General features: G+C 43.0%; 1 protein-coding gene across 3 annotated transcripts in view; it reads right to left on the reverse strand.

The window, feature by feature from the left end:
• LOC126299467 (leucine-rich repeat-containing protein 40-like) overlaps positions 1-19,574 on the reverse strand; it is a 222,958-nt gene that overhangs the window by 23,304 nt on the left and 180,080 nt on the right. The window contains exon 9 of one of the 3 annotated variants that reach the window (XM_049991389.1): positions 13,587-13,755. The exons of the other annotated variants lie outside the window; for them this stretch is intronic. Within the exon in view, the coding sequence (XP_049847346.1) occupies positions 13,602-13,755 (154 nt within the window). The 3' untranslated portion in view covers positions 13,587-13,601. Of the gene's footprint in view, positions 1-13,586; positions 13,756-19,574 lie in introns of those variants that run through there. 3 annotated transcript variants of the gene reach the window in all.

The raw sequence follows: 19,574 nt of genomic DNA on the forward strand, positions 1-19,574 counted from the left end.
CACATTCGCTGTAGACAGAGTTAAGGATGTAGACACAGACTCCACCAGATACCCTCTCATAAGCTGCCCGGTTCTTGTAATAACCCCGATACCCACGTAGGGCAGGGGTCCGCATTGCCGGAAACCAAGTTTCCTGTAGGGCAATGCAGAGGAAAGGGTGACTGATGATGAGTTGGCAAAGCTCAGCAAGGTGGTGGAAAAAAGTGCTGCAGTTCCACTGGAGTATCGCTTTGTCCATGTCCGAAAAAGGTGTGCAGAGGCCGAGGAGGCAGATCACGCCACTGGGTCACCTGCTGCCACCGATGGAGGACCAGTACAATCTGCTTTCATGGTGTCTGAGGGTCCGGCGAGATCCAGATCCGCAGCGGACGCCTGGATCTCCACCTTATCCTCGGACGCAGAGCCTGTAGGGAGCAGTGGGGTGGATGCCACCGCGTGGTCCTTGGCCTTAGAGGTCTTCTTCTTCGTCTTGTCTCTCTGGTCCTTGGGTTTCATTGGCTGGGAGGGCTCCAGAGAGTCAGTCTCCGGGACGGAGGAGGAGCGGGAAGCCCTGCGACCAGCCGCTGGTCTGCTTTTCTTCCATTGGCTGACGTCACCCTTCCCAGAAGCGGAAACCTGGGAAGGAAGGGACCCAAGGGACCCTTTCCGTGCTATGCGAGCCGGGGAAGTTCGAGGCTTCCCCAGCTTAGAAGTGGGGACTGATGTCCCCGATGGTTGGGGGGTTGCTGCTCCTGAGGCAGGTAGTGCAGGAGCAGCAGGGAGTGAAGTGCCCCCCACCATCAAGGGGGCAGGTGTAGCATTCCGGCTCTGAGAGGTGGCAGTCTGAGGGAGAGCTAATGGGGCCATAACAGTAGTAGCCGCGGCGTAAGAGGCAGTCATTCGAACAGGATGGAGGCGTTCGAACTTCTGCCTGGCCTCAGTGTATGTCAGGCGGTCCAGGGTCTTATACTCCATGATTTTGCGCTCTTTCTGGAAGATCCTGCAGTCCGGCGAGCAAGGCGAGTGGTGCTCTCCGCAGTTTACACAGATGGGAGGTGGAGCACATGGAGTATTGGGATGTGATGGGCGTCCACAATCTCAACATGTGAGGCTGGAAGTACAGCGGGAAGACATATGCCCGAACTTCCAGCACTTAAAGCACCGCATCGGTGGAGGGATATATGGCTTGACGTCACAACGATAGACCATCACCTTGACCTTCTCAGGTACGGTATCACCCTCGAAGGCCAAGATGAAGGCACCGGTGGCAACCTGCTTATCCCTTGGACCATGATGTACGCGCCGGACGAAGTGAACACCTCGCCGCTCTAAATTGGCGCGAAGCTCGTCATCGGACTGCAATAGAAGGTCCCGATGGAATATTATGCCCTGGACCATATTAAGACTCTTATGGGGCGTGATTGTAACCGGAACATCCCCCAGCTTGTTACAATCGAGTAACCGGCGGGACTGGGCGGAGGACGCCGATTTGATCAAAACCGAGCCCGAGCGCATTTTGGACAAGCCCTCCACCTCCCCGAACTTGTCCTCTAAGTGCTCGACGAAGAACTGAGGCTTCATGGATGTAAAGGATTCACCATCAGCTCTCGTACACACCAGGTAGCGGGGCGAATATGGTTCGCTGGCATCCTTAGTCTTTCGTTCCTCCCATGGTGTAACCAGGGAGGGGAACGATTTGGGGTCATATGTAGTTGCGTTGTATTGAGCCCTGGAACGCTTAGAGACTGCTGGCGGCTGGCCGCCAGCAAGAGATGATGTACCACGCTTCATTGCGGGTCATCCGCCCTGATGCCACCTACTCCGACCAAGGGCCCTCCCCACGGGCGCCACCCAGCCTCAGCAACGACCACCTGGCAGGATGGCCATTACCAGGAGTCCCAATGCCCCAAGGAGATAGGCATCTACTCCTTGGCATACGTGGGGAGTTAACGGCGCTGGCATCAGCAGAGCGATCCCTGTGTAGTCAGGGGGCTACAACCAACAGGGTACATGGCGGCCCCACCACAACGGACTGGCTACCGTGCTGGATTTCAGGTGATGTAGTCCAATATCGTCATTGGCGCATAAAGCGACACAGCATAGCAGACTGCAATAAACTGCACCCAGGAACAAATCCACGCCCAAGAGATGGTAGGTGAGCGGGACTGCTAAGCGATGACGACAAACCTGGCTAGAGATGGTAACGCATGATGGACACATCGCTCCTTGTAAGGTGCCCTTCCCCAATCGGCTCGCTCTTCAGAAAATTTAGAAGGATGGAGGTCAAACCCGTTAGGGGACCATCTCACAAGGCCAAAACGTTTGAGACTCCTTTTAGTCGCCTCTTACGACAGGCAGGAATACCGTGGGCCTATTCTTACCCCCGAACCCACAGGGGGGCTAGGAGTAGAGCTTCAAATTATATCAATATGACAGAAAAACAGAAAGTGCCACAAGTGTTTATAAGCTATATATACAACATCCTAAATGTAAACTAAATAGTATAGACAAAATATAGTATGAACAAAAATATGTACATATTCCAGGCCACTGAAGATCGCATGCAAAGAATAAAGGCCAAATGCTTGTGGCACAAAAATGGTGTTTCATTGAGTTATGATTAGATGGTCACAAAAATAATAATTACCAATGTACTGAAATAACTGAAATGAATATTCATGATAGCTGAGCAACAGACTTGCACTCAAACCTGGCTTCCTGTCTTTAATAGGCTACCTAGACCCATGCGTACCTCATGGGTTAGTTCAAAGCCTTAACATGTTGTGGTAGATACCACAACTTCTTACATTTCAAAGAACCCTTTCTGTATATCTTGCTGGACTAGCACAGCTAGGAAAAATAGTACAGTAGTGTAATAACTTAATAGGGTAGTTTAATAACTTACTCACTGCATAGAGAGTGGTCCCTAAATGAAATATTCACTCTGATTCAAAATGTACACTGAAAGAGATCTGCCACAGTACTAAAATTCGTGAATTTTTTTTTAAATTAATTATGCATGTGTATGCGTGTGTGTGGGGGGAGGGGGTTAAGATTACACTTAGTTGCTTTAAAAAAGTATGGAAAATTCAGATTTGAAGTTTGTTGCCCATGAGGTCGTTAGCACAAGCTCCAAATAAACAGCGATGGGGAAGGGAAATGGCAATGTCATTTTTAAAGGAGCCATCCCAGAATTTTCCATTAGCAATTTAGAGTAACCAAGGAAAATCTTAACGTAGTGGGGTTGGATGGTTAGCTCGACCTTGGTCCTACCAAATGTGAGTCTATTGTCTTACCACTGCACCATGTCACCTAATACATGCATGTGTGTTGACACTTGACTCTGAGGTAGCTGGTTCAAATTCTGGTAGTGAAAAAGGCTTATCATCATTATTTGGCAAGCAAGGATACGAGAGGTGGTGGAATAAAGTTCCTGATTATCAGACTTTCCACCAATATATGACGTAAATCCCAAATCTCTCCACAGTGTCCAACGAAGAGAGGCGAACATATCATTACTGAAGGGGATTGGTATGTTAGATTGGGATGTAAAGCTCAGAGGACACACTTCATGCTATTTGGGAGCATTATGTCACATGTGGACATTAGACTGTACCCTCTCCCTTCTGTCCCAACAACAGCTACAGCAACAATGATGACAACAATAACACAAACCTGAAACTAAACTTTATGTTCACTCTTCACTGTTACTTACATCTAATAGATACACTTAAGAAACATCACTAATACCTCAAAAAGGACAGACATGATGGTATGTGAAGAAAGACAACCTTTACAATTAAATGACTGAACACAGCCCGTCTCCCATCCAACAACTCAATATGAGTTTGAATTTCAACTAGCTATGCTAATAATAAGAATCACTTATTTCAGCAAGATATCGATAAAGATACTGAGCACACCCTCTCCAATTGCCGTCCTTGCAAGCAACACCAAGTAGCTTCAGCCAGGAAGTACTTCCAGCGGCATCCACCTATACAGCCATGCCCACGAATTCATTTGTACCTTTCAGGCCCCTTCATAGGTACACAATGGCTCATCCTCAAAAATACATATAGCAAATTTCCATATGGCTCAAGCATGTGGTCCATAAGTGCAGCAAAAACTAGTCAAACTATGGTTCGAATCTTCTTCATGCAGTGTTTACCAGTTGTGATCATCATGGATAATTGTCCCTAATTTTATTTCATTAACTTCTAATGGTTTCTTGAAACAAATAGTATTCAGCACCATTCCACCCTGCTTCTAACAGCGTGGTAGAACAGTTTCTGCACACTTTTAAAACACAAATGGCCAAGCAAAACTAAGACTACAATATAGAAGATGCTCTCACACTGTTCCTTGCTTCAAATCAGTTCACAACCTTATGATGGATCAGCTCATCTGAGTAGCTCCATGGTCACCCTCAATGGATCAACCTGTCAATAGTTAAACCAGTCACCCACAGCGACCCACTGCCAGTAGACTGCCCCCATTATTTTAGGCTCCACAAGAACGTTTGAAAGACAGTGATCAACAGGGGCAAACACAAGTGAGTTCCATCACAGACTGTGTTCCTTTTGGCCCAATCCATGGTAGAGATTCAGCTACAAAATGAGACTATAAGCAGAAAACACTCTGTCCTTGTACAGACTCAGGTGTCACCATTCACAACTCCTCCACATTTTCTTTTCCACAGATGCCACATCAATCCCCTAGCTGCTGGAGCAGGAGCAACCTCAGCCTCCAGGGCAGAGATGCACCCACGATGGAGGCCCCCATTCCAATGGATGTTCACATCAAGGGATTCAGGAACCACCACCAGAGGACACAACCACTGCAACAGGAATACAGGGAAAAAGGGGGGGGGGGGGGGGGGTTTAATGCTATGTCCTGCAACTCTGTCTATCCGCAATATGGACACCACTAGTGGGCTGCCTTAGCCCATGTTCCCTGCCAGCTTCACAACACAGATTAAATCTAGTGTATGTTAGCAGTAGGCCACTTATGCCCACTTCCAGCCTGACATTTCTGCACATCATATGGATGGACACATACTTCAGCCTGCTGGGTACATAAGATCAGGCACAGCCTCCAGGAGGCTGGTTTCAGTTCATGTTCCAGTTGAATTCCAGTTCAAGTTCTGGTATGGTTCATGGCGATCACTAAGATAGGCCAGGATGCTCAGTTCTGCTTTGCACCATCATTATGCCTACGATACTTCATGCAGGGCGCAGCCCACACGGACGGCGCCCTACAGCCATACGGAATAACTCCCACGGAGCTGTTGCCGTGACAGTAAGCTTTGTGTTCGTTAATCCTGTGATCACAAATGACCATCCAGGTTTTTTTTTTTTTTTTTTTTTTGGGGAGGGGGTGGTTGGAGACAAATGTCATTGTGAATTACTGCAGTTAATAAAGTGTATGTTTTGTGACATGACATTACTCTTGTAACACAGGAAGCAACTTTGTATAAAAAATATAATAGAAAAGTGGCAACAACTCTGTGCCTACTCGTGTTACAGTATGTTGTTCTAGTTGACTTCTCTTTCCTCACCTGCCTTGAGGTGACAAGCATAAAGGTATCTGTGTTCATACTGTTAGTGAGGTTTTTTGGTGATCTTCTCCCATCTGCCATACAGGGTACTGATCATGAGACTGTTTTCATGTGTGTTTCATTGTTCTTGCTGCAACTTAGTTTGCTGGAGTAGTGTTTTGTTTCTCTCATTGGTTGAGAGATTTTCAAGCATATTTATTTTTGCTCATATGTTGAGTCTTTTTAATGAGATAGGTTATTCATGCTTTTGGTGTTGACATAATCTGTATTCCGTGGTGTTAGTAACATTCTACAAATCTTCCGACGGTATCTGTGTCACACTGGTTGTCTTCCACCCACGTGTTGTCTCCAAGGAAATTCTCTAATTGGTGCTTTTTGTCTGTACTGTTTTCACTAGTTAGTGCCTTTTTTGTATTTCTGTGAGAATTAAAGTTCCAAGACTGGCAGTGTATTTTCGCCTACGGTTTGAGTTTCCTCATCCCACGCCTGTCCCATCGATGGAGCTGTCTGTCTCATATCATTCTGTCACCAGAGTAGCAAATTCAGACGTTGTTACAGGGCGTACTTCAGCTCACTCGAGTATCTGCCTCTACAACCATGTCTCGGCACACCATTCCCACATCTGTGTCACTTTATCGTGTGTTTAACAGTCAGAAAAAGACTGGGAGCTCTATATCAAGAGTTGGAGTTTGATTTTATGGCCTCGGGCATCAATAGTAAGCAATGCATTCCTCATTTTCTTGCCAGAGCAGATGCAGCAATTTTTCATTTGTGTTGTCAGCTTTCCCCCATCTCGCACCAGGAGGATAATGACTATAAACTCGATGTCATGCCATGCGTCTGTCTGTGTCCGTATGGCAGCAGTAGCACCACTCTCACCCAGCCCTTGCCTGTGGTGCCATTGGACACCACCTCTCTCTTTGTCAGAAGCCCTGACCCTGTTACGGCTGGCCCTCCTCTTGGCATCACTCCAGTTGGCATCATCCCTGTCCGGGCAATCCTAGTGTCATTGCCAAGCCTGTCTGCAATACATCAGCCCTGTTATTAGTCCAGAGATCGATGGCCCTCGTATAGTTGGCCATGCTGTTGACACCACTGCCAGCCATCTCGTACATCCTGTCACAGTCGGCCCTGTCTTGGCCAAATCTTATGCAGTTGCTAGCCATATTCCAGCTGGCACTCAAGTCGTCATCAGGCCTGTCTGCAACGTTATCCATCCCTTTGTCAGTCTTCTTGCCACTACACCTACTACAGCCAATCCTCCTGACACTGCCAGCTCTCTTGACTCTGATGCCAGCTGTCTTGTCAGTATGTTCAAAGCCGGCCCTGCTGTGGCTGGTCCTCTCGTCACCACCGGTGCTACTGCCACCACCACTGCAGCTGGCCCAGTTGTTTCCACTGGTGTTGCCGCAGCTGTTCCAGTTGTGGTAGCAAATCCAGCCACTGGTCTCACCATAAACTGCCTATTTCCACTGCCAGCCCAATGTTTCTGGTGTGTGGTGTTGCCTAACCATCGTCCGTAAGTGCCAGTCCTCCAGCAACTGTCTATTCGTACAAGACGGGCATTACATGTCACAACCCTGCGCTGTACACAATCATTTTAATATGTCATTTGTTCCAGTCTCCACCACAGGCAACAGCTATGCTTCTGAGCAGTGCACACACACAAAGAAACCAGTGGCACTGCTAGTGAAGAACAAACACTGTATACACACATCATGTGAACAGAAACACAGTTCTGCATGGTGGGTATGTAAGGCCTGGCACAGCCTCCAGCAGTATGGTTTCAGTTTGGGTTGCAATTTGACTTCCAGTACAATGCAGTGCAATAGGTGAGACACGCCAGGAAATTCCACTTTGCTTCGCACCACTGTTGTGCCTACGCAACTCTATGCAGCGTGGTCCCTCGTGGGTGCTGCCCTACAGCCATACGGGATGATGCTTCCCGCAGGTCTGTTACTGTGACAGCACACTTTGTGCTTGTTAATTCAGTGATCACGAATCATCTTTCAATAGTTGTTTTGGAACAAAAGTCATTGCGACTTTCTGCAGGTAAAAATAAAGTGTCTGTATTGCAATGTGCAACTTATCTTTCAACATACAATTCGTCTTTTAACATAGAAAGCAACCACATACAAAGAGCGGGACAGAAAAGAATCGTATATGGCCAACCAAAACAGGCCAGTCCATTTTCAAGTTAGATTCAAGTGAACACAACAGAAATATGCAGTGTCAGCTTCATCATCCATGGCATTTGCTTCATCACATGTGGTGCTACATGCACAAGACTATTTGCTTCCGCTGATCACACATCCGCAAGAACACCGAGCAAGTATCAACCATCCAGACCTGTATCTATGGGGCTGTCCAATCACAGAGTGGCCAGCTCCAACTGCAGCACCAACCAAGGAGGGTTACCACAACAGCAGCACAATTAGCTGCCAGCAGTTTCAGCCGGAGCCATCAACTCCACCAGCCTCGGCCTCAAGTGGACAGTGAACTCCTGGGATGGTATACATTGGTAAAACTTTGATTTTGTGATAGTGCCCAGTAACTGTCATCACTGACAGATGTCCAACCAGACTTACGTCAGAATAATTTCAGTGTTGTCCATTATCTCTGATGAACTAGTAACTTCAGAGACTTCCAGTTTCTTTTGTGAAACAAAAATCAAAGAGATTACAATTTGTGTGTGTTTAGATTTTTTGGAATTGCATCTCCGAGGACACTGCCATAAATGACTTCATTTCGTGATTTTGTAATAAATAGTTATTTATTAGTACTTCCTGGGAATCTTATTTGCATGCATGTACACACTCTCTTCGCTACACATGTGGTACTCAGTTTTTTTACGTCGTGTGACGAGGCCTCCCGTCGGGTAGACCGTTCACCTGGTGCAAGTCTTTCCATTTGACGCCACTTCGGCGATTTGCGCGTCGATGGGGATGAAATGATGATGATTAGGACAACACAACACCCAGTCTCTGACTGAAGAAGATCTCCGACCCAGCCGGGAATCGAACCCGGGCCCTTTGGATTGACAGTCTGTCGCGCTGACCACTCAACTACCGGGGCGGACTGGTACTCAGTAAACAGCATAAATGTCATGGAAGCAGAATTTACATTTGTTAGAGGAGGAACTTCTTGTGAGGACATGTTTATAAACGGGATTATGAGGCAGTTCCAGGAGAGGAAAGCTTGAGAAAAGTTATTGGTATAGGAACTGAGGGATTTGGTGTTGGAGCAGACATGTTTACCATGAATACCTGGGTAGGTGCTATGGGTTTATTGAAATAAATCAATAAAAACATAAAACAGATGCAAGATCATGGGTATTGACAATACAGAATCCAGAGAATTATCCTTGGCTGCTGAAGTCCAAAGCACAAGTAGTTGACAACGTATACACATTCATTTGTGTAGTAGTACTAGGGTGCATCATTACAGTCAGAGCAGTAACATCCAAAATAATGTAGTTTTTTTGAAAAGGGGGTAATGTGAAGACAGAGACTGTCTCACTTTCTTTTTCAGGGAGGTTTGTTTCAATGGCTGCTGAGTATTGTGTGGCCTTTTCTGGGAGCAGAAACAGTAGCTGTGACACTGGATCGATGGCCAGTGTGAGGTCAGCACACAAGGATAGGCCATGGAGGGTTTTTTGATGATTATAGCAACCAGAGCCCTCTGTATAAAACTGACAGTGTTAGAGCAAGCAGCAGCATGTCAGTACCAAAGACGCTGCAGCTGCTCCTGGAAGAGGCCACTGAGGGTTAACTCATTGGTGGATGAAGAAGCCTGGTGCCTGTCAAGCCTGTGAGTCCCTATTCTGGTGGCAATTGGCCACAGTACTGCAAAGTCATAGATGATATACCCAGAACTGCAGTGGCTGGAGCAGTGCAGTTAGAGCTCTCTCTTGTGGCTTCACTGGTGGAAGATCTGAATCAAACCTGACACTGCTGCTGGGTGCTGTCTGTGGCAGGGCTCTGCTGTTTCCCATTTGGCTGGGACCGGCAGTACACTCTTCCATTGACTGCTTGTGGTAGGTCCTTCTGATGGTTTGCGTTATATACAGTCTGAGTTCATGGGTCTGGGACAGCCAAGCTAAGACCCAGCTCAACTGATGGCTGAATATTCTCAAATATACTTGAGAGTTGAAGCTGTGGCAGGTGGTCATGCTCAGACATAAACAACAACAGTTGCAGATAATTACAAGCTGTTTTGGATGCACTGAAGTGCTTTCTAAAATTTCTGGATAGTGTTTGTTTAATACTGTTGTTATAAGTATCATGATTTTCTCGGTTTTCATTTGTTTCGTGTCTTCCATTATTTAAAAACTATGTCCAGTGAATACTGGTGGTGTGATTACAAGCTTGTGTTAATGTCTGCTCTCCATCTAATCTTTATGTGTTGTTTTGAATTCATTACATTTCGTTACACAATTTCCTGATACTGTCGGTTTTGCCTGGAAATCAGCTGAACAGTTCACCGAAAGGTTAGTTTTACTGATTATTACTCTATAATAGTTTAAGTGTGTTGAAGTGGTTTTTAGTTTACTGTAAGAGTAGGGTCATGAGTGACAAATGTGGATGTTGTCATAGGTTAATTGGTATGGGAGAAACATGGCAGGATTGTGGGTTGGAGTTCACTAGGGAGAATGTAGCAGGGTAGCCTAAAAAGTATCAGATGAGGCTCTTCTATGGAGTTGAGTATTATGTAGTTCAGACAAGAAAATCTTTGAACAGGGGCAAAAGATTTGTGCCCTTCATGTGGAATTACAGATGACATATTTTGAATTAGGTAGACTGAAGGAGGAAAGAGACAATGGGAGCTGGAAAGAGGTGCCAAGTAATTGGCAGAAGGGGAAGACCTCAGAGATCACATCTCAAATTCTGGTTAGCAATCAGTTTGACTTGGTACCTGAAGTAGGAGAAGAGCCTCAACCAGTTTTTGAGCAAAGTACAGTGCAGCAGACTTGTAGAAATATCTTTAAGGCTAGGTCAGTAGAAAAATCACGTAGAAAGAAAATGGACCTTGTGCAGAAATTTTGGTGGTGAAAATAAGATACTTTTAGTAGGACGAGCAGCTTAAAATATAACATTAAAGGTGACCTGAAGGAAATAGGAGTAGCAACAGCACACAGTCATGTGTGATTTGTGGAGGTTTTGCAGTGACATGACCAGCAATGGGATATCATAGCTATTGACCATGTGAACAAAGATCTGGGTGGATTGTTTGTGATGGAAACAAAGTTTCATACCTGTGTCATGCCTGTTGCTGCAGTTTTCACAGGAATACACAAATCTTAGCCTGCACCTGAATAGGTGGGGAAGGAAAGATTAGCTGGGCATCTTGCGAAAAGTGTAATGGGCACTACAAGCACACAACAGGAAATCCCTGTGATTACTTGAGTCAAAGGGGCAGATATTTTTTAGGTTAGAGTCAGTGACAGTCAGTCAGTATTGAAAGAAATTAGAGCAGAAAAGGGCAACAATATATGTAGCAGTATCAAGAAAAATAAAATAAATTTGTCTCATCACAACATCAGGGGGTTAAAAAACAAGACAGATGAGATTCTTGTATGCTTAGATGATCTGTGCCTCTCTGAATGTCATGTAACCACAGGGTTGGAGTATTTAAATATCAGGGACAAACCGAGTAGCATCATTTTCATGCAGAAATATCACAGAAAGAGGAGGAGTTGCAACACGTGTAAAAGTCGAACACTAAGTCAAAAACACTGAAACAAATTGTTTTTCTGTTGATCAGAACCTAGAAGCATGTGCTTGTGAGCTGTCACTGTAGAATACTTCTCTTATAATTTTAGCAGTCTACAAATCCCCTCTAGAAAATTTTCAGCTAGTTATGAGAAATCTAGATGCATTATTGAGCTACATGTCAGACAAGAAGAAACAGTTAGTAAATAGTTTTCACTGGTATTGGGTCACAGTCACACAATATTTTTTTAAAAGAATTAACTGCCATTTGACTGTGTATTACTATATTTAGCTTCTGTACTATACAGATTTCGGTATTTATGCCATTCTCAAGTAAAATGCTAAAAGTTGCTAGACCATTATTATGTCATACCTGTTAAGGCAGTCCAAAGCAGGTAAACAAGACTGAAAAAAATGTCTCTTCAAGTCCAGGTGAAAATAATTCTGCAGATTTAGTAGAATGATTATTCAAGTTTTGGAATGAGAAACTATCAAGCCATTATGAAACTTCCTGGCAGATTAAAACTGTGCCCGACTGAGACTCGAACTCGGGACCTTTGCCTTTCGCGGGCAAGTGCTCTACCATCTGAGCTACCGAAGCATGACTCACGCCCGGTACTCACAGCTTTACTTCTGCCGGTATCTGTCTCCTACCTTCCAAACTCTACAGAAGCTCTCCTATGAACCTTGCAGAACTAGCACTCCTGAAAGAAAGGATATTGCGGAGACATGGCTTAGCCACAGCCTGGGGGATGTTTCCAGAATGAGATTTTCACTCTGCAGCGGAGTGTGCGCTGGTATGAAACTTCCTGGCAGATTAAAACTCTGTGCCCGGCCGAGACTTGAACTTCAAACATCAACAGGAATGTAGGCGCAATGCTGTTAAACAGGAATCATTCAACAGAAGATGTGACATCCAGAAATACTGGGCATGATGGTGATGATAATGTGGCAAGGGTCAAAGGGCCACCAGCTGTGTGAGAAAGTCAGTCTGCCAAAGGGGCCACCAGGACCCACATTACAGCAGTTTTAATGTGGTTACATAAAACTGATCTTTTATATGCTGATCTGTTGAGGATGACACTTCAAATCATTGAAAAATTTTCACTATTGCTGACAGTATGATGTGACAGGTTACTCACACAACTATCATCCATAGATCTGATGATGATCTACTTTGACCAAAACTAGTTACATCACAAAAATCAATGTGCAACTGAGATAGAAAAATAAACAATAAAATTTTAAATCCTGTTTAACTGTTAATACTTTGTCCAACAATGGAGCAAAAGATTTAATAGCTGTAGAGAGAACACTCCTATTGCAGACAAAGTGATCCTACCCTTCACAGATGAGAGTGTCTGCATATGATTGTGTGCAGGCAGAGTTTGTGTCTACAAGCTAACAATGACAGCTAAGGCCGTATAAATCAACTACCGAAGTTTTTTATTGTCGTGACAGTAATTCATGTTAGTTAAATCCTAACCTAGTGGCTACCACGTGCATGTGTGTAATGCAATGAGTAGATGATCTGTCACGTTCCTGTAAAGGATAACATACCAGGACCAAGTCTGGGAACAATTTATGCAAATATACAAAACTTCTGGAGGGCAAAAGAACAAGAAAATTGCACCATGCTGCTCTGGCCAATTTACCTTGAAGGCCTCAAAATCTGTGATAAGTGTTGCAATAAATATCACATTCCAGTGTAGCTACATTAAATGGAGTAAAAGTTGAAAGAATTACTTGCTGCATTGTTTTCTGCAACTGCTGCTGGAGTGAATCTAGTTGTGACAGGGTCGGCATTGCTCAAAGTGTTGATTTTGCTGTTATAGAGTGTATAATTGCTTTCGAATCTCTCGTAGCTTGCCCGTTTTATTGAAGGAAGTCGAAGCAGATAGCCATCACTTGAGTCTATAGCTGAAGTGCAATAAATATATATGCAGCCATTGATGTAGTGAAGTTAGCATGCTACATTAGGCTCAGAGCAGTAAACTGATCACCAGGGCTAGAGTTGGCCATCTAAAATAAGGCTGACAGTCATGTGGCATGGCCAGAATTGGTCACATCCACTGATCGTGATACAACTGTAACTATCATGCTGAGGAAGTCACAGTAGTCATCTTTGCCTCCTTCATCGATACATTGTGTCCTCAGAGGCAGCTACTACAATAGGGAAAAGGCAATTTGATGTGGAATGGGTTGCAGTTGTCAAAGTTGATATTGTGCGTTATTTTGATGTGGAATACAGTTTGGGTTGAACCTCTGTAAGGTGGAGATCAACAGCAAGGGATGTGGCTCTTGATTTGAAGAAGGACCATGGAGGTTTAAACTGAAAACAGATGATTAAGCAGTTACAGGACATGGAGCAGTTGTTCATTACCTTGAGTCCAGACCATTATCATCAATGTATCTGTACCTAGCCAAGGTGGTCTGCTTCCGGAAGTTGAAGAAGGCCATTTCCGTGTCACCCATGAAAGTTGGCACAGGAACATGACCATTCTTTTTCTAACAGTGAACAGAACAGAGTGAACAGAAAAATCACTACACAGACAGAAAAACAAGATCTGCATAATAGTCAATATTTAGTTAATGGTAATGATATGTGCAAGATAGCTAAACTTAAGAACAAAATACTACTGATTTTAAAAATACTAAATACTTAAAGAATAAGGAATGGTGGTCATTAACATCTGGTGTAACTATGGCATACGCAGGTGACAAAAGTCATGGGGTAGCAATGTGAACATGTATGGATGGCAGTAGTATTGTGTAGACAAGGTATGAAAGGGCTGTGCATTGATAGAGCTGTAATTTGTACTCAGGTGATTCATGTGAAAAGGTTTCTGACATGGTTATGGTCACATGATATGAAATAAGTCTTTGAATGCAGAATGGTAGTTGGAGCTAGAGGCATGGGATATTCCATTTCAGAAATCATTAGGGAGTTTAATATTCTGAGATCTACAGCGTCAAGAGTGTGCTGCGAATACCAAATCTGAGGCATTACAACAGACAATGCAATGCAACACCTGAGAGTCTTCATGTAACGACAGAGAGCAGCGGCATTTGTGTAGAGTTGTCAATGCTATCAGACAAGAAACAATGCGTGAAATTAATGTGGAACATACAAAAAAGTGGATCCATTAGACAGTGCAGCAATATTCAGCATTAGTGGGCCATAGCAGTAGGTGACAGACATGAGTGCCTTTGCTAGTAGCACAACAGTGCCTGCAGTGCCTCTTCTGGGCTCTTAACCATATTGGTTGGACCCTACATGACTGGAAGACTGTGGTCTGGTCAGGTGGGTCTCAATTTTAGTTGGTAAGAGCTGATGGTAGTGTTCAACTGTTGTGCAGGGCCCCAAAGCCATGGGCCAAGCTCTCAAAAAGGAACTGTGTAAGTATGGTGGTGGCTCCATAATGGTGTAGACTGTGTTTACATGGAATGGATAGGGTCCTTTGGTCCAATTGAACTGATCACTGAATCGAAATGGTTATCTTCAGCTACCTGGAAACCATTTGCAGCCATTCATGGACGTCATGTTCCCAAACAAGGACGGAATTTTTGTGGATGACAATGTGCCACGTCAAGGGGCCAAAATTGTCCACGATTGATTTGAAAAGCAGTCTGGACAATTTGATCTGACCACCCAGATCACCCTACTGAACATTTATGGGACATAATGGTGAGGTCAGTTCATGCACTGGCAACACTTTTGCAATTAAGGACAGCTATAGAGGCAGCAGGGCTTAATATTTCTGCAGGAGACTTTCAATGACTTGTTGATCCCACACCATGTAGTGTTGCTGCACTATGACAAGTAGGAGGTGGTCCGACATGATATTAAGAGGTATCTGATGACTTTTGTCACCACAGTACATGTACACATAGTACAAGTATCACAAAGAATTATTTATAGAAGAATTCCCACTGAAATAATTTCATGAAGTACCAATGACTCTTAAATGAAATTACCACTCAAGAAATTATATCTAAAATGAAGAGCAGTAAGGCCCCAGGCCTAGTCAAATACCTGCCTGATTGTGGTTCTACTCAGAATAGACTATGGCATCTGCCTCACAGAACTCATCAGTAAAACCTTGAAATGCAGTGTAAACTCCAGATTTATGGATGGAAAGTACACTAGTACTTTCTATAACAAGTGGTTTGACACGGTTACAGATATTACAAAGGAGTTTCTGATCTGTAGTGTCAAAATCTGGGAGAGAACTGTAAATGACCACTTTCAAATTATTAACACTGACTGGAAACCAATGTGCTTCATGTAAAGTAAAGGCACTAGAGATCCAACACACTGAAAGAAAATTAACTGAAAACTCACATAAATACAGGGTGTTACAAAAAGGTACGCCCAAACTTTCAGAAAATATTCCTCACACACAAAGGAAGAAAATATGTTATGTGGACATGTGTCCGGAAACACTTACTTTCCATGTTAGAGCTCATTTTATTATTTCTCTTCAAATCACATTAATCATGGAATGGAAACACACAGCAACAGAACGTACCAGCATGACTTCAAACACTTTGTTGCAGGAAATGTTTAAAATGTCCTCCGTTAGCGAGGATACATCCATCCACCCTCCGTCGCATGGAATCCCTGATGCGCTGATGCAGCCCTGGAGAATGGTGTATTGTATCAGCCATCCACAATACGAGCACGAAGAGTCTCTACATTTGATACCGGGGTTGCGTAGACAAGAGCTTTCAAATGCCCCCATAAATGAAAGTCAAGAGGGTTGAGGTCAGGAGAGCATGGAGGCCATGGAATTGGTCCGCCTCTACCAATACATCGGTCACCAAATTTGTTGTTGAGAAGCATATGAACACTTCGACTGAAATGTGCAGGAGCTCCATTGTGCATGAACCACATGTTGTGTCATACTTGTAAAGGCACATGTTCTAGCAGCACAGGTAGAGTATCCCGTATGAAATCATGATAATGTGTTCCATTGAGCATAGGTGGAAGAACATGGGGCCCAATCAAGACATCACCAACAATGCCTGCCCAAACGTTCACAGAAAATCTGTGTTGATGACGTGATTGCACAATTGCATGCGGATTCTCGTTAGTCCACACATGTTGATTGTGAAAATTTACAATTTGATCATGTTGGAATGAAGCCTCATTCGTAAAGAGAACATTTGCACTAAAATGAGGATTGACACATTGTTGGATGAACCATTCGCAGAAATGTACCCGTGGAGGCCAATCGGCTGCTGATAGTGCCTGCACATGCTGTACATGGTATGGAAACAACTGGTTCTCTCGTAGCACTTTCCATACAGTGACATGGTCAATGTTACGTTGTACAGCAGCAACTTCTCTGACGCTGACATTAGGGTTATCGTCAACTGCACGAGGAATTGTCTCATCTAGGTCTTCCCCAGTCACGAGTCATAGGCTGGAATGTTCCGTGCTCCCTTAGACGCCGACCAATTGCTTCGAACGTCTTCCTGTCGGGACACCTTCGTTCTGGAAATCTGTCTCAATACAAATGTACTGTGCCACGGCTATTGCCCCATGCTAATCCATACATCAAATGGGCATCTGCCAACTTCGCATTTGTAAAACATTGCACTGACTGCAAAACCACATTCGTGATGAATACTAACCTGTTGATGCTACATATTGATGTGCTTGATGCTAGTACTGTAGAGCAATGAGTCGCATGTCAACACAAACACCGAGGTCAACATTACCTTCCTTCAATTGGGCCAACTGGTGGTGAATCGAGGAAGTACAGTACATACTGATGGAACTAAAATTAGTTCTAACATGGAAATTAAGCGTTTCTGGACCCATGTTCACATAACATCTTTTCTTTATTTGTGTGTGAGGAATGTTTCCTGAAAGTTTGGTCATACCTTTTTGTAACACTCTGTATATTATTTCAGTAGTGAATCAATTGAAAATACAGAGAGAGAGAGAGAGAGAGAGAGAGAGAGAGAGAGAGAGAGAGAGAGAGAGAGAGAGCATAGGGGGTGGAGGCGGGTGAGGGAGCATGAGTTGTGCATCCATGCTTTAGCTCTCAAGATGTATTTTGTCAGGAGTCTTAGCAATTTATTGCCCTTTGTTTGGTTCCTATCTCGTGCTCAAATTTCTTCTATTTGGTGAATCATGATGTATCCTAATGATTTGATTTCTTTATGATTGTATGCAGCACCATGTAAACAGTGTGTCATTGTGCTTCAGACACATTCACATGGAGATCTCTCACCACTATGTAAACTTATACTAACTTGTATGCAGTGATTATGTGATGTTTACAAAACAATAGTATTTACACACTTCATTATATTGGGAAATCAGGTAAGCTATGTGACTGTTTTATGACAAGAAATAAGTTTACGAACTGTATATATTTGTTTGACCGACAGGAAGAATTGCTGTTACAGAAAGGGGCAAAGTATATTATTAGTAAAAGATTGGTAGGTAAGCTATTAAAAATACTTTACCTCCCATAGAATTTGCAATGGACACAATCAAGATTTCGAAAGTTGATCAGAATAAAATTGCTATTGCAGCTGATAAAGTGATTGGTAGGGAGTCTAATACGACTAATGGTTGAATAAAAAATGATGTAAAGGTAGTAGAACGCATTAACAAGACGTTAGGTGAAAACAGTGCTATTAATGTTAAAGCAGATAAGGGTAATTCATTGACTGTGGTTACTAAATGTGAATATATTGAAAAATCCTTTAAGTTCTTTCAGGAGAATGGTATTAAAAGTGTTAATAGGGGCCATACTAATGAGACTAAAAATAAACTAACTGATTAGCTTAAGTCATGTAATGGAACTATCTCTTCAACGGAGTTGCAATATATTAAAGTAATGAACTCGCTAGTTCCCAAATTGAGGGTGCAGATTAAGGGCCATAAGGAACTGAAACTGGTGAGGCCAATTGTTGATGGTAGTGCAGGCCTCATATGTGAAGTAGCTACAAAAGTCTATGCTTTCTTAATGTGTATTATAAATTGAATTGGGAGTTTTCAATTAAAAAAACAGTGTTGAGTTGACAAGTTTAATTAAATATGTACCTATAACTGATGATATGACTTCCATTTCACTTGACATTGTGAACTTATATACTAATGTACCTGTGGATCAAACTCTTGATATTATCATCAACGGTCTTAGAAGACTGTGCACTTTTTTTTAAGCTGAAATCACTGAATTCATTCATTTGCTTTCTCTCTCTGTTTAAGATATATTTTTTTATGTTTAATGATAAAACATGTGTTCAAAAACATGGCCTAAATATGGGCAGTACAATATCTGGATTTTTAGCAGACATTTTTATTAATTACCCTGAAGACAGATTCTTTCATGAATATCCCAATTTGGCTAGTAAAATTATTTATTACTACATATACATAGATCACAAACTCTTGTTAATTAAAGGAAACAGAACCAACATTGATGAGATTTCACCTAAATTTAACAGTCTGCAAGAGAATATTATTTTTACAGTGGAAGTGGGTACCAGAGGAGCGGGTTGGGGTGGGGTGGGAGGGGGGGGGGGGGGGGGGAGGATGTTCCATTAACTTCCTTCACCTAGTCATAAGAAATTGAAATGTGAAAATAGTAATCATGATGGAATTTTTAGCAAGAATAATTGCATAGATGTTACTCTGGATTACAACTCCCACCATCACAAATAACATAAGAAAGCCTTTTTCAGTTTTACCATTAACACAATGTTTAACCTCCAAGTATCAGAACCTGACAACGAAACTGAGCTTCAAACCACGCAATTTATAGCTAAAATGAATAATTATCCTGATGACTATATAATGAATATTTACAATAAAATAGCTACGACTTATGAGTAGGGAAGAGTGACCGTAACAATTAATGAGAGACAGTGTAAAAAATTTGTTATACAACTATACTACAGTATTATGAGTACCAGGACAGCTTCCATTTTCAAAAAAATTAATGTTGCTGTCTCACTTATTACTGAAAATAGACTGGGCCATTTACAAACCAATAATACAAATAAATTTAATTTTCTTCGTGAATGAGGTTATACAGGGTGTACATAAAGTCTGGGAACACTTTCAATTATTTATTGCACAAGAACCAAACATTGCATATATATCTTACATACGTCACTTTGAAGACAAACCCTGAAAGTTTTTTTTCCCATGTATACCGCCACAACGTAGTTTGGTAATTTGCTGATAGTCAGCACTAGTCGCAAACATGGCAAGTTCAGATGCGGAGCGAGCTTTCTGTGTGTCAGAGTTCGACAAAAACAAGTGTGCTACAGTTGTTCAATGGATGTTCAGAACCAAG

The sequence above is a fragment of the Schistocerca gregaria genome, chromosome X (genome assembly GCF_023897955.1).
Source record: "Schistocerca gregaria isolate iqSchGreg1 chromosome X, iqSchGreg1.2, whole genome shotgun sequence".
In the NCBI taxonomy this organism is placed as follows: Eukaryota; Metazoa; Arthropoda; class Insecta; order Orthoptera; family Acrididae; genus Schistocerca; species Schistocerca gregaria.